Raw genomic sequence first — 17,035 nt, 5'->3', positions numbered from 1 at the left:
TTTCAAATCACTACAAATTAAATGTATAATATTTGTTCTTGATTTTCAATAATATTGAATAAAATTAAAGCATTTAAATAATTAAAAAAAGCACAAATGTTTTCAAAGAAGCATGTCCAATCCTCTAATAGGATCATCTCCATGAATATCATCACTTTCATCACCATCTTCATCTCCATCATCATCATCAAGGTCTTCCTCAGATTTTGCATCATCATTAGGTTCCACGAAAATTAAATTATCTAGATCAAAAACTTAAAATAGATATCAAATATGTTATATTAAAAATAGTTAAAACTTAAAATAATACACAAACAAATTTTAAATATGAGAAAGTTCAAAAATTATACATTTTCTTGGTGTTATTAAAGTTTTATTTTATCTTCTCTTTTTCATTTTCCATCTCCTCACATATGAAAAGTATAATTCTGTTGAATTTCAATAACAAGATTGATCCAACTCCAACATTGTAGGATCAGTTGTTGTGTTTTGTAATAGACTAATATGAAGTATGAACAATGAGCTTATTGTCATTTGTTTGCAAATTGGTGCATTTTGAATATATTTACTTATTATCCATATTTTTTTTTTACGAAATAGACTCTTACGAGTCTACGAGTTGACTCGTAGAAACTCTCACGAGTCTGCGTAGACTCTCGATATTGATAACATTGACTAAATGTAGCATTCTAGCGCTTTTTAACATTAATCACCTTCATTTGGAACTACCTCTGAAGAAGGCTAATGCTTAGTATGTTGCCCCTAGATAACTTGTGACAAAATGTCTATAGGTCTTCAGAGCTTGGTTCAACGGAAATTCTCTCCCACTTGATAAGTTCATTTAACATTGATTTTGTATATTCATGTATCTTGACTTCTCCTACCAGGTATCCACTTGATCTTGAAGCATCAACATGCACACTATATATTCCACATGGTAGCTCTTCCTAGTAACTAAGACATCCTATCTCATTCTGATTTTCATACTTAACAAGTCAAACACTCATATTTTTCCAAACTTAATTTACATATTCAAGAACTGACATGACTAACTATAGTTTTAAAACCTTGGCCAGGCCAACAGATTTAACATATGTTTGGAAAACCGGTAGGCACCCTCTCAATGTACATTGAGTCCCAAAGTAACAAAGGAGTTCCTTTTACAAATACACGTTTAAGGGTCTCCCAACAGAGACCCAAACATGTGCTTAAATGTGTTAAACCAGGAAAACCAGGGGTATTTTTTAGAATTAAACCAAGGCGTTTTAGCTTTTTGTATTTTTTTTCCTTTTTTTTTCTTTTTCTTATCAAGCTGGAATTTTTAGCCAGACCAAACCAGCAGTCAAAGAGAAACCCAAACATGTGCTTAAATGTGTTAAACCGAGAAAATCATGAGCATTTTTTAGAATTAAACTAGGACATTAGGCTTTTTGTATTTTTTTGTTTTTTCTTTTTCTTGTCAAGATGGAAATCTTAGCCAAACCAAACAAGCAGTCAAACAGTTTACCTAACTAGTCCCCATATTGATTCCTCCACTATATCAAGACCATACTGAGTGCATATTTTACACTTTACAATACATCCCCCTAGCACTAAACTACAATAACAATCAATAGTTTACTTCATGGCAATAGACTTTAGTTCTAGTGCACAAAAATTGAACCATAAGTGCAAGATAACTATAGTTGTTTCATGTATTACATACTAGAGGCCTACTGAATAAGTGAAAGAGGTGACAAAGAAGAAAGTAGAAAGGTTGAGTCATCTACTGTCAGCCACTGAACAACAAGTTCCAAGTGTTGTGGCTCCTATACACTGCATAAAATTTCAGGCTCATGTTAAAGTACAAGTGTGAGGTGAAGTCCCACATCGGGTAAAAGTGAAAAAGTTGAACACTATATAAGTAAGGAGAAGATCCATTAACCTGAGCCTTAAGGTTTTGGGTTAAAGTGTGATATCAATTCGAAAATTCCTATCAAACATACCTAAATTTTACCAGCAATGCAACAACACCGAAGAGAACAAGTCTTTTATCCTTTTGTTTTTAGTTTTAATGACAAAGTTTAAGAGCAACACAAATTCAATTCTTTCCCCTACCCCGTAACACGTCACACAAATTGATTTTGAGGTCAAAAACAGATGGCAATATATCCATGATATTTAGTTCCAGCTACCAGAAGACCCATATCAAGGCTTCATGTTATTCAGAACTCCCCAGAAGTATTTAAACACCAAAAATCCAATATACATGTCTGACATATGTAATAATCTATCCTTCTGGGTTTAAAAATTGAAGTCCTACCCTCTTTTTTTGCCTGTAGCTTCTTAAAGCTGTAAAATCTTAAATTCTTTGCATTTCTCTTCAATTGTCTCAGTAAAACCCAACTGGTACCCGCTTAAGCAGCAATTTTGAGGAAATCAGACAACTGCATGTATAGGCAAAAGGTCTGAAAAGCCTCAAGCATCCCATGTTGCTATATCACTAATTACACAATTGCATCTAAAATTTTCATCTTAATTTTCCTGTAGAAAAGAACATAAGCAGCAGGAGTCTTTATCATGTCCTCACTAATAGATTCGACCCTGCTGTCATCAAAATCATACCATTTATCATAGCCATACTGCAAGGGGAAAAAAGTTGGATAAGCATAATTATAACGAATATAATATTGTATCAAGAGATTTAGTTACAACAAATAACCCGAAAAACACTCAGATTGTATCAACTAAAATATAAATCAATAAGAATAAGGATGACAAATAAAAACTACATGAAAGTTATAAAATTATATGGAAAGCTTATGTGCAATAGCATCCTCTGGAACAAACTTCTAACATACTACTACGAAAACATATTTCACCGTCTCTGTTAGTCAGTAAAGCTCTCTTAATATCTAACATATTACATTTTTTACTTTTAAGTAATAATCACAAACACTTTGTTCCCTGATTTTAAATATTTGAATTAGAAATGGTCAAAATTTAGGTAATTATTAGTAAAAACAGAACATAAAAACAAACAAATGTCTTCTCAAACCAATCAAGCTTAGTTTTTCTATGGATAAATAATTACCCCCCAATATTATAAAAAGAAATAGAGAATAATTCATTCTAATGTTTTAACAGAGCAAGAACCATTACAAATTGAGGTACTTACACGGACAAATGCTGTATAGTGACCTCCTCCTAACACTCCATAATGACAACTAATTGCATATAAGCACATAGCGGTTGGAAGACTGATTATTCCCGTGGGCTACATATGTTGACAAGCCCAGATCATTAATTGGGAAATCAACAAATGTTTCCAGCTTGTTCTTGAAGTATCGGCTGAATGAGAACCTCTTCAAATGAACAACAACAATTTCAGGCAATCTCCAAAATCTAGTTTCTTAGATGCTTGCTGAGGATTTTTGCAGTTAGGGCAGTACCTTGCGAACACCAAATTGCAATATCAAACATCAGAAAAACTGTAATAATATATCTATGCCCTTTTAGAAGATAGCGACATTGATTTTGATTAACATATAAAACATGCTGACTAATATTATTTAAGATATAATGTCTAAAAAACAAAAAAGAAAACATCTTCATAGATAAAATAACAAATTTGACTTATAATATATCAACTAACCACATGTCTTCTGGCCCAAGAGGTTCCTCTTTCAAGAAAGCTTCAAGGCACTTGTAAATAGAAACTGATTCTTGCATTCTCTTGGCAAATAGCTAGGGCTTGAATCAAGCAGTTATGTATCATACATTTTAAGCAAGAGAACTACCGCAGAGCTATCTAGACGACATTGTGACTTGTGTTAATGGTTTGTTCACTATTATCTTGGCCCTCTCTAATCCTTGTAAGTAGAATTCAAAGTCAGTTGAAGAATGAATGTCATCCTCTGTTCCACTGTTTGAGTCTGCATCATTCCCCATTGCTGCAGTCTGCAGAGTTAGTAGCATCACCCAATTCATCATCTTCACTTACTCTTTTATTAACACAATCATTTTTATCAAACACAAATCCAACAACCCCAACCACAACACCAACCAACATCATCAGGTGGTCAATGGTGTGTTGCTAACCAGGGAGCTTCAGACACTGCTCTACAGGTTGCTCTTGACTATGCTTGTGGGTATGGAGGTGCAGACTGCTCAGCAATACAACCAGGAGCAAGCTGTTATAATCCAAACACTGTCTGCGATCATGCTTCATATGCATTCAATGATTACTACCAGAAGAATCCAGCACCAACCAGCTTAAAAGCATGATTATCTTCTTGTGATCACTTTCTTGGTTGTGACCATGATATTTAAAATGTTTTACATGTCTTAAAATAGATGAATAAAATTTTGCATCCGAGACTGCATGGCAAGGGTAACACGTCATGTCAAGTATCCAATACATACCATCATGCATCCAATATCTCAGACCTGTTGGGAATTTAGAGTACAGCTTGGATAGCTCAAGTCACTATTCTTCTTTCATATAAAATGAAGATTCTTATGCAAACTTTCTATAACACGAGAGGCAGTTGAGGGACTATATAACTGATACGAAAAGCTACACTACATACTACTGCTAAGGAGCTAAGAAGGAAACTAATGGAGATAATTGTTCTGATTGCTTTATTCATTCCACTACTTGATATACTTATACTAATTGTTCTAACAGAATTGGAAATGGTTATAACAGAATGATCATGTTTAACTAACTAGTGGAATGTTGTAACTAACTAAAGTGGAGGGTCTGCAATCACTTAGTGCCTGCTGAATTGCTATCAACACCCACCGCTTCAAAACAACCTTGTCCTCAAGGTTGGACAATAAAACAAGTGAAAATAGGGGTGAGTTTAGAAAACAGGAGGTACGTTAGGGAAGTGACTTTGGTTGTGGGCTAGTTGGGCCTAACAATATTAACGTCTGAATCAGTAAACGAGTGTGTGACCCGTGCCACAGACTGAACGGCCTAGGAAAGGAGTGGGTGTGTGGCCCACACCGTGGAACCATCAAGGGTTGTGTTAAAGATGGTGGCAGAGATGATGGTGGAGGCGGGGGCTTCGGAGGTGGTGGTGGTGGATGTGGCGGCGGGCGTTGACGCCGATGAGCGACAGAGCAAGAGGATGAAGGGCGACGATGCGAACGACGACGAGGACGGCGGTTGCAAGAAAGAGCCTGAGAAAGACAGAGCCATAAACCATGCTTGGGAACATTTCTCTGGTCGTCAGAGGAGTGAGAGGGAGAGAAACTGAGAAAGGAGAGACGTGTTTGTTGACGACGACGAAAATAGGTGGAGGCGGGAAGCTCGAGTATGCGTGACTGCCTTATGGAGCGTCCAAAGTAAGCTGCCATAGGGAGTGATGCAGACTTGGGTGCAGGACTAGATGGCTTGGATGGGGAACATGGAATCGAAGGCTGCAGTGGAAGGGGAGGAGGAACGTAGGAGTGTGGAAGCACGGGCTGCCTTGGGCTGTTTGGGTTGCCCCATTCCTGAGGATAAAGCTGAGGAGGATCATATGAGTGTGGTGTGAACTGAGGAGGAGGCACGTGAGGACGAGGCGGAGGAGCTGGCGACGGCGCTGAAGAAGGAAACAGTGGTGGCGGCGACAGCGGCGGCGATGGTGGCTGGGCTGAAGAAGGAAACAGTAGTGGCGGCGACAGTGACGGCTGTGGTGGCGGCATCGATGCAGGAAACGGGAAGCGCTGGCGAAATATCACGGTATCCAGTTGCTGGCTAATGAGATCTAGTTTGAAGAGCATGGAAGCATGAAGTGCGTCTAAACGAAGGTGAGATGCATGGAGATCGGAATCCATTGCGGCGAGGTTGGCCATGGCTGCCTCGAGCCGGTCCAGGCTGGCATCGAGAGGTTCGACATCTGCCATTGAAGAACAACAGAGAAGGGGGCAGGTCGGACCAATTGATACGAAAAGCTACACTACATACTATTGCTAAGGAGCTAAGAAGGAAACTAATGGAGATAATTGTTCTGATTGCTTTATTCATTCCACTACTTGATATACTTATACTAATTGTTCTAACAGAATTGGAAATGGTTATAACAGAATGATCATGTTTAACTAACTAGTGGAATGTTGTAACTAACTAAAGTGGAGGGTCTGCAATCACTTAGTGCCTGCTGAATTGCTATCAACAACCCAATAATTTCTAGTTGGATCACCCCACCTCCCTTGTTTCTAGCTTTAAAAAATTTAACCATATATCTTTACATACCTATATCTAAGATTTTCTGAAGTACAGTATCTCCTTATCCATAACTTACCAGGCCAGGAACTTATACTTTCACCTGTGGAGCAAGCGAGAAGGCATCAAGTGAAGTCATTTAAAAAAATGTATTTTATTTTATAAACAGGAATAAATCCCCTTCCATGAAACAAACTATAGTAACGTTTTTGTACCAAAAAGCTATAGTAATGTTTTTCTTTAAGCAACTGATGAAGCTCCAAGGTCCAGTTGCTGTCTGTTGAACGCCTTTCTCAGCAACGGATGAATGTCCTCAATTAGCTTACTTTCCTTACATCATAACTCTAAGGATTGTGGGCTTCATTTATTTAATTGTTTTTTAAGAGGATTAGGCTATGTCTGTAAACAATTTCTACTTTGTTCTATGTTTGTTGCTTGTGCTTCTCTACCTTAAAAATAGAAACTAACATCTAACTCCATCGCAGGTAGTGGTAATTGCAAATACGCATCATCCAAGTCAACGAGGTGAGAATTTGTTGCACCTATATCTCCTTTTCACCTTATATTAATGAAGATGCAATCCTATACATCCTAATATATTATCTTACCAATGCAGCACTAATCAACCACTGATAATTTGCAGTTCCTATCTTCGAATGCATGAAAGGGAGTTGAGAGAGGGAAAGGAAATACGTTTGATCCTTTTCATCTTGCCATGCACATTATAACAAGCAATCAACAAATATCTACAATCGGACTTAAGCTAATTCCAAATCTAACAATGCATGCCAACAAAGCAACACCAAACACATCAACTAATAAAAGGTCAAAACCAAAAGCAGAAACAGAGGCCACCATGGAAAACGAATTAAATGGAAATAGACGCATACCAGATGCAACAACAACAATATGTCCTCATGACCCCCATGACAACAATGGCGACTTCAACGGTGACAGAGCGATGGTGCAGGCTACAATGGCGACACTGACAGAGGCGGAGTGACACAAACAAAGTGAGAGGGGTGCAAAGAGGTTGATCATGTCGGAGTGAACGAAGTGAGACAGGGCTGGGGCACAAGTCCTTCACATCAAAATTGGTTTCATTCAAAGACAGTTTGAATACTCGAAAACCATCTTTTAATACTCGAAAAGGACAATGATTTTCCTGAAAACCGTTTTCGTTTTGAGGTTTTAATAACATTTTCAGGGAAACCGTTGTTGAAATGTTGGTTGTTTTTACAAAACTGTCACCACTACTCAGACGAGGTAATTTTTGAAGAACCATAGTTGAGCTTGCGTCGTAAAAAACAGTTTTTTTAAGTAGTGATTCTGCTAGGATTAGTTTCTCTTGTTATTCTTGGGTATTGTATTCTTGAGATAGGGATCTCAAGAGGTGTCTTGTAGAGGTGTTCTACAAGATGTGTCTCAATACTAGGTTCTTTGAGGGGCTAGAAAATCATGGAAAGGGTTTGTGTAATTTTTTGTTTTGTGGTTATTAGTGAAAATTTTCAATCAAGTTTGATTGGAAATTTGATGTACAGCTCTTAGTGATAGTGATACAGAGTGAATCAGTGTAAGGATCAAGTATCCTTCTTCTGTTTCTTATCTTATATCTTTAACTTTAGTTATCATTGCATACTCATCTCGGGTAAGAACTATTGATCATTACCCTCATAATAAAGTCGTCAAGAAAGCATTTAGTGAAAATAAAAATAAAAAGGGTTTAAAAGATTTTCAAAATCTTTGGGTTATATTTAAAATCAAGAGGATCGAATTGACGTTTCATTTGAAATCAGTCATTATTTATAACACTTTTTACATTAACATCTAACATATTTTAATTATTTTATCACATTATCTTATTCACCAATGTGATACACAATTACACTGAATATTTATTGGATATAGTGTAATAATATTTTACACTAATGCATATAAAATAAGTCAACAGATTAATATTACATTTCAGTTGGCAAATTTGACCTAACTCACAACATGAAAACAAGGTGTAAGCTCGTAAAAAATAAACTTGAAACCTATTTAGCCTTTTTGGCCCATTATTATTATTATTATTATTATTATCATTATTATTATTATTATTATTATTATTATTATTATTATTATTATTATTATTATTATTATTATTATTATTATTATTATTATTATTATTATTATTATTATTATTATTATTATTATTATTATTATATTATTATTATTATTATTATTATTATTATTATTATTATTATTATTATTATTATTATTATTATTATTATTATTATTATTATTATTATTATTATTATTATTATTATTATTATTATTATTATTATTATTATTATTATTATTATTATTATTATTATTATTATTATTATTATTATTATTATTATTATTATTATTATTATTATTATTATTATTATTATTATTATTATTATTATTATTATTATTATTATTATTATTATTATTTTATTATTATTATTATTATTATTATTATTATTATTATTATTATTATTATTATTATTATTATTATTATTATTATTTTCTTTTAAAAAATATATGAATAAATTTAGACAACGGGATAGTTGAAAGAATTAAAAACGTCTGTTTTAATTTTATTTAACATTTTTATTATATTTTATTTAGTAATTTAATTTTTTACCACATAATTTGTTGTGTTTTTTATGCGGTCTATTTTGTTATTAGAGGGGGGAATCTATTTTCAATTATTTTAAACAAAATTTCCAAACATTTAAATTAAACTATAAATATATAAATTAAAGAGACCTTTGTCCCCTAATTCTTTCATTCTACAATTATAACAAAATTTAAGAGATGAATTGTACCCAAAACAATTATTTATTCATTGTTTCAAACTTTAGAGATTTATTATATGTCCCTACAAAATTATTAAATATCAGGAAATATCAAAATAAACTTGATAGATTAATTTGGGTATGATCTAACTTCAATTTCTTAAAATATATCATACCATATATATGTGGTATGTAAATTTATATACAATTTCCTTGAATTCTTCCACTAATTTGGGTCAAATCAAATTATACTATAACAGTAACTATTAGAAGAAAAAGAAAGAGAATAATAGTGGATGAATTATTTTTAAAGTAATTTATATTGTTCAAATAATTGGAAAGTTAAAATTCCGCCTCTTCTATTTTTGTCTTTCTCATGTTATTAGAAAACTAAATAACAGAAAGTTTTAAAAATATTTTTTTAGTATGTTTTAAAAATTTTAAGAATTAGAATTTATTTATTATTTTTATTCCCTTTCACATAAAATATTTTCTATATTTTTAAAGGAGAATATTTCTTACATAAGATTTATGTTATAATTAATTTTTATTCCCTTTAAAATTAATTATTCGTTGTTTTACTCTCTTGGTCAATTTGGATTCCTGATTTGGGATTTAGAATTTAGACCATCCCCAAATTAATCTATCAAGTATATTTTAAATAATAATGTTAAATAAAAACAGACGCTTTTAATTCTTCCAACTATCCAGTTTTTATATTATTAAAAGCTGTTAATATAATTTATTTATACAAGGTAAAAAAGAAACATTCCAAGATACATGATCTGCTCATACTGAAAACTTTAGAGGTATTAATCTAGATTTGTTGATTTTTGCCGGTCAACCTCTCATATCATTTATAAGCTGACCAACTTACCAGAAAGTTTGGAAATTACACTGATATCAACATAATCCCTCACTTTGACTCATTTATGCATACTCTCATTTTTGCTTGGGGCTGAATTAATTAGCATAGCATTTTCTTAACCTTGAATCTTTGTTTTCTTCTATGGCCCTTCTAGCAATTCACAACTCTGAAATAGAACAAGCACAAATCATGAAATCATATATATAGAAGCCAGCTTTGTGCTAGTTCAACATGATATCAAACAGTTGCATTCAACAGTGATGCTTATAAAACATTTTATTTCATTTTAGCTATGCTCCATTCTGTATTCGTATTTTCTAGGTGTGCAACTGATAAGACATAAAAGAAATTCATTCAATTACCAATGTTGAGGAAACTATCTTGTGTATAAAAATGAGAATATTTCTCTTTCACAATAAGTATTTGGGTAAAATGTGTTTTAATCAAGTTTTTCAATTTTCAGTCAAAATTAGTCATAATCCCTACTTTAAAACAATGATTTGGGTCCTCCTATTTTTTATGATTGGTGGATGTTGTCCCTCTTTATGAAACTTAGGATTAGTAGAGTAAGGGACCAAATCATCCAATTATTAAAAATCAAACCAAAGTCATTATTTTTAAAGTATTGGAATCAAGACTGATTTTAATTTAAAATTTAGAGACCTAAAACATGTTTTATCCTACGTATTTTATGAAATTTCATGTTACTTTTAAACTATGGCCTTGAAATTATTGCAAATCTAACATTGAGCTTTGTCATGTATATTATAGTGCCTCTCATGCTTGATTGAGGAAAGAAATGTAATGCATGGGTTTAATGAGCTAAAACACATCTCAACAATGGTTGCACTTCTCATACGGGGGACCGATAATTGTTAGAGATAGGGGAAGCAACATGAAGATTTAACCATGAAGTTTGAAGAAGTTTTGTCTTTTACATGTCTACATCACTTGAGTGAAATTTGTATTGATTGTTGTATTATGTGTTGCATCTTAGTATCTATCCTTTTATATGTGCATCGTGCATCATCATATAGGAGTAAAAAGAAAGTTTCTAATTTTTCCAGTGTTAAAAACTCTTTGTTTTAAGGTTTTAATGACGATGATTTTCCTGAAAATTGTATTTGTTTTGAGGTTTTAATGACATTTTCACGGAAATTGTTGAAATGTTGACTATATTTACAAAATTATGTCATTGCTACCCAAACGACGATGATTTTTGAAGATTTGTCGTTAAGCTTGTGTCGTAAAAAAAAATTAGTAGTGATTCTGCTATGATTAGTTTCTCTTGTTATTCTTAGGTATTGTATTCTTGAGATAGGGATCTCAAGAGGTGTCTTGTAGAGGTGTTCTACAAGATGTGTCTCAATGCTAGGTTCTTTCAGGGGTTAGAAAAGCATGGAAAGGTTTTTGTGTAATTTTTTGTTGTGATTATTAGTGAAAATTTTCAATCAAGTTTGGTTGGAAACTAGATGTATAGCTCTCAGTGATAGTGATACAGAGTGAATCGATGTAAGGATCAAATATCCTTCTTCCTATATTTCTTATCTCATATCTTTAATTTTAGTTATCATTGCATACTCATCTCGGTAAGGACTATTGATCATTACCTTAATAATAAAGTCGTCAAGAAAGATTTTATTGAAAATAAAAATAAAAGGGTTTAAAAGATTTTAAAAATCTTTGGGTTATACTTAAAATCAAGAGGATCAAATTCACGCCTCTAGACATGGCAATGGGACGGGGCGGGGATGAGTATTGTCTCCCCAATCCCCGACCCCGACTCCGACTCTCCAACATGTCCCCATACCCATGCCTGATATCCGACGGGTTAAAATTTATTATCCTATCCCCGTACCTGTTGGGTATTAGGTACCCTCGACCCTGTTCCGTATCCGATTCAAATTAGAAAAATAATTTTTTTTGTAAAGAAAATATTAAAAATTTGATTTTAGAAAAAATAAATTGATTGTTAAACATTTATTTTTAACTACTTATATATCAATAAATTTATTATAGTGCATGTGTCTACAAATAACGTTAAGAAAAGAATATTAAATTATGTAAAAATTCTAAAATAAAATTAACTAGTAATAAAAATTCTAGGTCTTTTGATTAAATTATGCAAAAATTCTAAAAATTTTAAGTGACAGGACGGGTCCGGGATCGGGGTCGGGGCGGATGTAGTAATCCCATACCCGTACCCGTACCCGATTTTTGGTTATCGGGGAAAACCCGAACTCGAACTCATATCCGATCAACTCGAGTATTACCCGTCAAAGTCGGGACGGATTCGGACGGGTACCCATGGGTACAGATTTTCTTGCCATGTCTACATGTCTCATTTGAAATCAATCATTATTTATAACACTTTTTACATTAACATCTAACATATTTTAATTATTTTACCAAATTATCTTATTCATCAATATGATACACAATTACACTCAATATTTATTGGATATAGTGTAATAATATTTTACACTAACAATGCATATAAAATATGTCAACAGATTAGTGTTCAAATTTGACTTGACTAGCAACATGAAACAAGGTGTATGCTCGTAAAAAAAAAACTTGAAACCTATTTAATCTTTTTGGCCCATTATTATTATTATTATTATTATTTTAAAAAATATATAAATAAATTTAGACAAAAAAAGTGGGCTTATTTGGCATGGCTTGGAGGGACAATGAGTCGGGCTAGATAATTGCACCAGGAGAGACACAAGGATAGAAAAATGGGTGTTGCTAGGTGCACCCAGCAATATTAAAAATCCTCATTTTGCCCCTCTAATTATTTTCTTTAAAAGGAAGCTTGTGGTCCCTCCTCGCTTACGGTTTCGGCTTTGTTTTTTTGCATTTTTTTGTTGTGGTCCCTACTAGCTTACCTTTTAAGTGTCATTTTTTCGGTGTGGTCCCGTTGCTGTGTTAAAGTGTGGTTTTTTGAAGCTATTAGAGGGTTAGTGTTGTTTTCATTTTGGCTCGACCGAGGTATGGGGTGTTTCGTTTATTTTTTTTGTCGCCGATGAAGTGTTCTTCATTTAGCTTTTTATGGAAGAAGCTTTTCTTGAGAAATTTGAACATACGGAAGAAGTTCTTCCGTAGGATTCATAAGGAAGAACTTCTTTCGTAATGCAAAATTTATACATACGGAAGAAGTTCTTCCGTATAAAGCATACGGAAGAAGTTCTTTCATAGCTTTTTACGAAAGAACTTCTTCTGTACGTATAATTTTTTCATTACGAAAGAACTTCTTCCGTATGGGCTCCACGAAAGAACTTCTTCCATAGTTTTAAAAATTACTTCATACGGAAGAAGTTCTTCCGTATGAAGTATTTTTTTTGTTTTTCTTTTTTTAAAGATTAAATGTTAATATTTTTAATTTGGTAACATTTTTCAATTTTTTATGCCATATTTCATCAATTTGTGGATAATTGGTGAATTAGGATAGATTTATAAAGTATGTACAAGATTAAATTAGTTGGTAGTTTTTGTATCATGTATTGATTTGAAAATTTATTTAGGTAGTTATGATGTTCAAATTAGGTAGTTAAATGTTGAATTAGTTGATAAAATTAGGTAGTATAATGAATTAGTTGATTTAGTTGATAGATATTGTTAGAAGTATTTTTTGTGAGTTTATTTGTGTAGTAATAATGTTGAAAATAGGTAACAAAATGTTTAATTAGTTGGTATTTTTTTGTATGATGTATTTATTTACAATTTATTTAGGTAGGTAGTTACGATGTTCAAATTTGGTAGTAAAATGTTGAATTAATTGAAAAAAATTAGGTCATAAAATGTTTAATTAGTGGATTGTTAAAATGTTGAATGAGTTGATAGTTATAGTTTGAATGTAGTTGTGGATGATGCATATTTGTTTTTTCTGAGTTTTCGTTAAGATGGACGAAGATCAATGGGCGTATGATAGTTCGATGTACGAAGAATTTGATATGGATTTTGAAGATGAAGAACAGTGTGGTGTGAATGAAAGACATGTTGATTGTTCAGACGCTTTTAATACTTCTCAGGTAATGATGTTCATTAGTTTCAGTCGTTTGGTTGAATGTATGTTTTGTATAAAAAATAATGTGAGGGTTGCTTTGTAGGTCTTTGGTACCCGAGATGATGTTTTGTTGTGGGCTAGATCTATTGCCCATGAAAACGGGTTTGTTGTAATTATTATTAGGTCTGACACAGATACTGGTCATAGAGGAAGAAGTTCGTTTGTGTTAATAGGCTGTGAAGGAGCGGTCAGTACAAGTGTAGGAATAAAGAATGTGTTAGAAGAGACACTGGTACTAGGAAATGTGATTGTCCCTTCAAGCTGCGTGGGAAACCAGTGTGTGGAGAGGAAGGTTGGATGGTGAAGTTGATTTGTGGGATGCACAATCATGAATTGGCCAAGTCCTTAGTTGGACATCCATACGTCGGGCGATTAACGAAGGATAAGAAGAATATTATTGAAGATATGACAAAGTCGATGGTGAAACCAAGAAACATCCTCCTAACATTGAAGGAACACAATGCCAACAGTTGCACCACAATCAAGCAAATTTACAATGCAAGAAATGCATATCATTCTTCAATTAGATGAGTTGATACTGAAATGCAACATCTAATGAAACTTCTCAAACGTGATCAATATATCCATTGGCACAGATTGAAGGATGAAGTTGTGGTGTGTGATCTGTTTTGGTGTCACCCAGATGCAGTAAAATTATGCAATGCATGTCATCTGGTATTTTTGATAGACAGTACCTACAAAACAAATAGGTACAGACTCCCACTGCTTGACATTGTCGGGGTGACACCAACAGGGATGACTTTCTCTGCTGCTTTTGCGTATCTGGAGGATGAGCGTGTGAATAATATTGTATGGGCTTTGGAACGATTCCAAGGTCTATTTTTACGAAAAGTTCGCCTCCCTGGTATTATTGTTACCAACAAAGACCTAGTACTGATGAAAGCAGTGAATACTATGTTTCCGAAGTGTACCAACTTATTGTGTAGGTTTCACATCGACAAGAATGTAAAGGCCAAGTGCAAATCTTTAATCGGCCAAAAAAAAGTCTGGGATTATGTGATGGATAGTTGGGGTACTTTGGCAGATTGTCCTTCAGAACAACAGTTCCCTGAGTGCCTTCAGAAGTTTGAAATGGCTTGTTCACCATGGCCGATGTTCGTCGACTATGTCTGTGAAACATGGATTATCCCACACAAGGAAAAATTTGTTACAGCATGGAAGAACAATGTGATGCACCTAGGCAACACAACAACAAACAGGTATTAAAATGTTCATTGGTTGTACTATGGGTTAGTAGTAAATGCATGCATTTTTTTAACCGTTTGTTGTGTGTTTTAAATGTAGGGTTGAATCTGCTCATTGGTCTCTGAAAAGAATATTACAGAATAGCCTTAGCGGCCTGTGTAGTGTTTGGGATGCCATGAACAACATGATGACGTTGCAGCACACTCAAATTAAAGCATCCTTCAAAACAAGCACACATTTCGTTGGACATGTATATAAAAAAAACCTTATTCAAGAGGATTCTTGGAATGGTTTCAAGGTACGCTTTAAATGAGATTGCTGGTGAGTTGGACCGTGTAAAGTATTTTGGCAATGATCCCTCTTCTTGTGGTTGTGCTATGAGATCGACGCACGGTCTTCTTTGTGCATGTGAGCTGTCTAGGTATGTTGTTGCCAGCATCCCTCTGGAATCGGTCCATATGTTTTGGAGGAGACTTCATTTTTCTGACCAAGGGTTATGTGATGCAGAAGTCAGCATTGCCGATGAGATAGAGACCATACGTAAAAGATTTAAGGACGTTGATGTTGGCGGCAATGTTACTCTGAAGAGTAAACTTTGAGAAATTGCATACCCTCAGGAAAACTCTATGTTTCCTCCTCCGTCCAAGGTCAAGACTAAAGGTGCACCGAAGAAATCGATGAAAAGAAACGAAAGATCCACAAAGCATGATCCATCTTATTGGGAGTACGTTGATGCATTTCATTCTGTTCAAAGCAGCAACACTTCAGTGAAACGTAGTGCATCATCTTATGAACCGTCGAAACCAACAAGGATCATCCCAATGTTGGATCAATTTGTGCCTTTTATCTAGGGTTTCATTGAGGACGTTGTGGACATCAAAGCGAACGGTAACTGTGGATATCGTTCCATTGCCGCTTTATTAGGTATGGGCGAAGAATCTTGGCCGATGGTCTACAACGAATTGATCAAAGAACTTGGAAAATGGTCGCATGATTACATCAACCTCTTCGGTGGCACAGAGAGATTCGAACAATTAAGGATGTCGCTATGTTGATGGGTTCTCCCAGGTATGTTGTATTTGCTAATTTTTTTTTAAAAAAAAAAACAAAGTTTTAAAATAATTACATGTGTATGTTTCTTTGATTTAGGTTAGTGTGGACAAGTGGACGGATATAACGAACATGGGATATGTCATTGCATCTAGGTATAACGTAATCGTTGTATCGTTATCCCGACAACAAAGCATGACATTTTTTCCTCTGAGAAGTCAACCACCACCAAATTCTTCTGTGCACCGCATGATATGTGTCGGTCACGTGTTAGGAAATCATTTTGTTTAGGTACATTGAAGATAATTATTGTAATTTTTACAATTATGCAATGGTTTGGGTAATTCATTTGAGTTGATAATGTTTGTTCACGTACAACAGGTTTATCTGAAAGATCATTGTCCTTTACTGCCTATAGCGTTGTTGTGGTCAAGCAATTCTCTTCCTCAGGCAAAGCAGTGGCCAACTGCATATATTGGTAGAATACAACAATACATTAGCCTAATGACAATTAGAAGAGAATATGTGGACCTAAATGAAGACTGAATGTAAATTGTTGTATAATAATGAATCATTAGTTATTAATTAATTGTTGCGTTATGGAATAAATTTGTTCGTGCATCTAAAATCATCTACACATGTATGATACATCGTTGTCATAATTGACAACACATAATGAAATGCATGCTTTTTAAAGTCTAAGCGTGACACGACAAATGACTTACCTGACAACACGTTCTGATGCACGATAAAGCTTCTTGAGGCCACATTGGTTTACTTGGGAACATAAACACGAAACATGTTCACGCGTGTGTATTTTTTTAAAACAAAGTGAAGCA

General features: G+C 33.9%; 1 protein-coding gene across 1 annotated transcript; it reads right to left on the bottom strand.

Moving 5' to 3' along the window:
- Positions 1–2,218: 2,218 nt before the first annotated feature.
- LOC114399096 (extensin-like) lies at positions 2,219–6,142 on the bottom strand. Its single transcript, XM_028361202.1, has 3 exons — positions 3,635–6,142; positions 3,158–3,431; positions 2,219–2,621 (listed from the first exon to the last, which is right to left on the bottom strand). The coding sequence occupies exon 1, from the start codon at positions 5,875–5,877 to the stop codon at positions 4,867–4,869; it is 1,011 nt and encodes a 336-aa protein (XP_028217003.1). The 5' UTR covers positions 5,878–6,142; the 3' UTR covers positions 2,219–2,621; positions 3,158–3,431; positions 3,635–4,866.
- Between the last annotated feature and the right edge of the window lie 10,893 nt (positions 6,143–17,035).

Source organism: Glycine soja, chromosome 19, assembly GCF_004193775.1.
Source record: "Glycine soja cultivar W05 chromosome 19, ASM419377v2, whole genome shotgun sequence".
Classification (NCBI taxonomy): domain Eukaryota; kingdom Viridiplantae; phylum Streptophyta; class Magnoliopsida; order Fabales; family Fabaceae; genus Glycine; species Glycine soja.
Note: the sequence above shows the minus strand (reverse complement) of the source record. Positions and strands in the feature narration are given on the sequence as shown.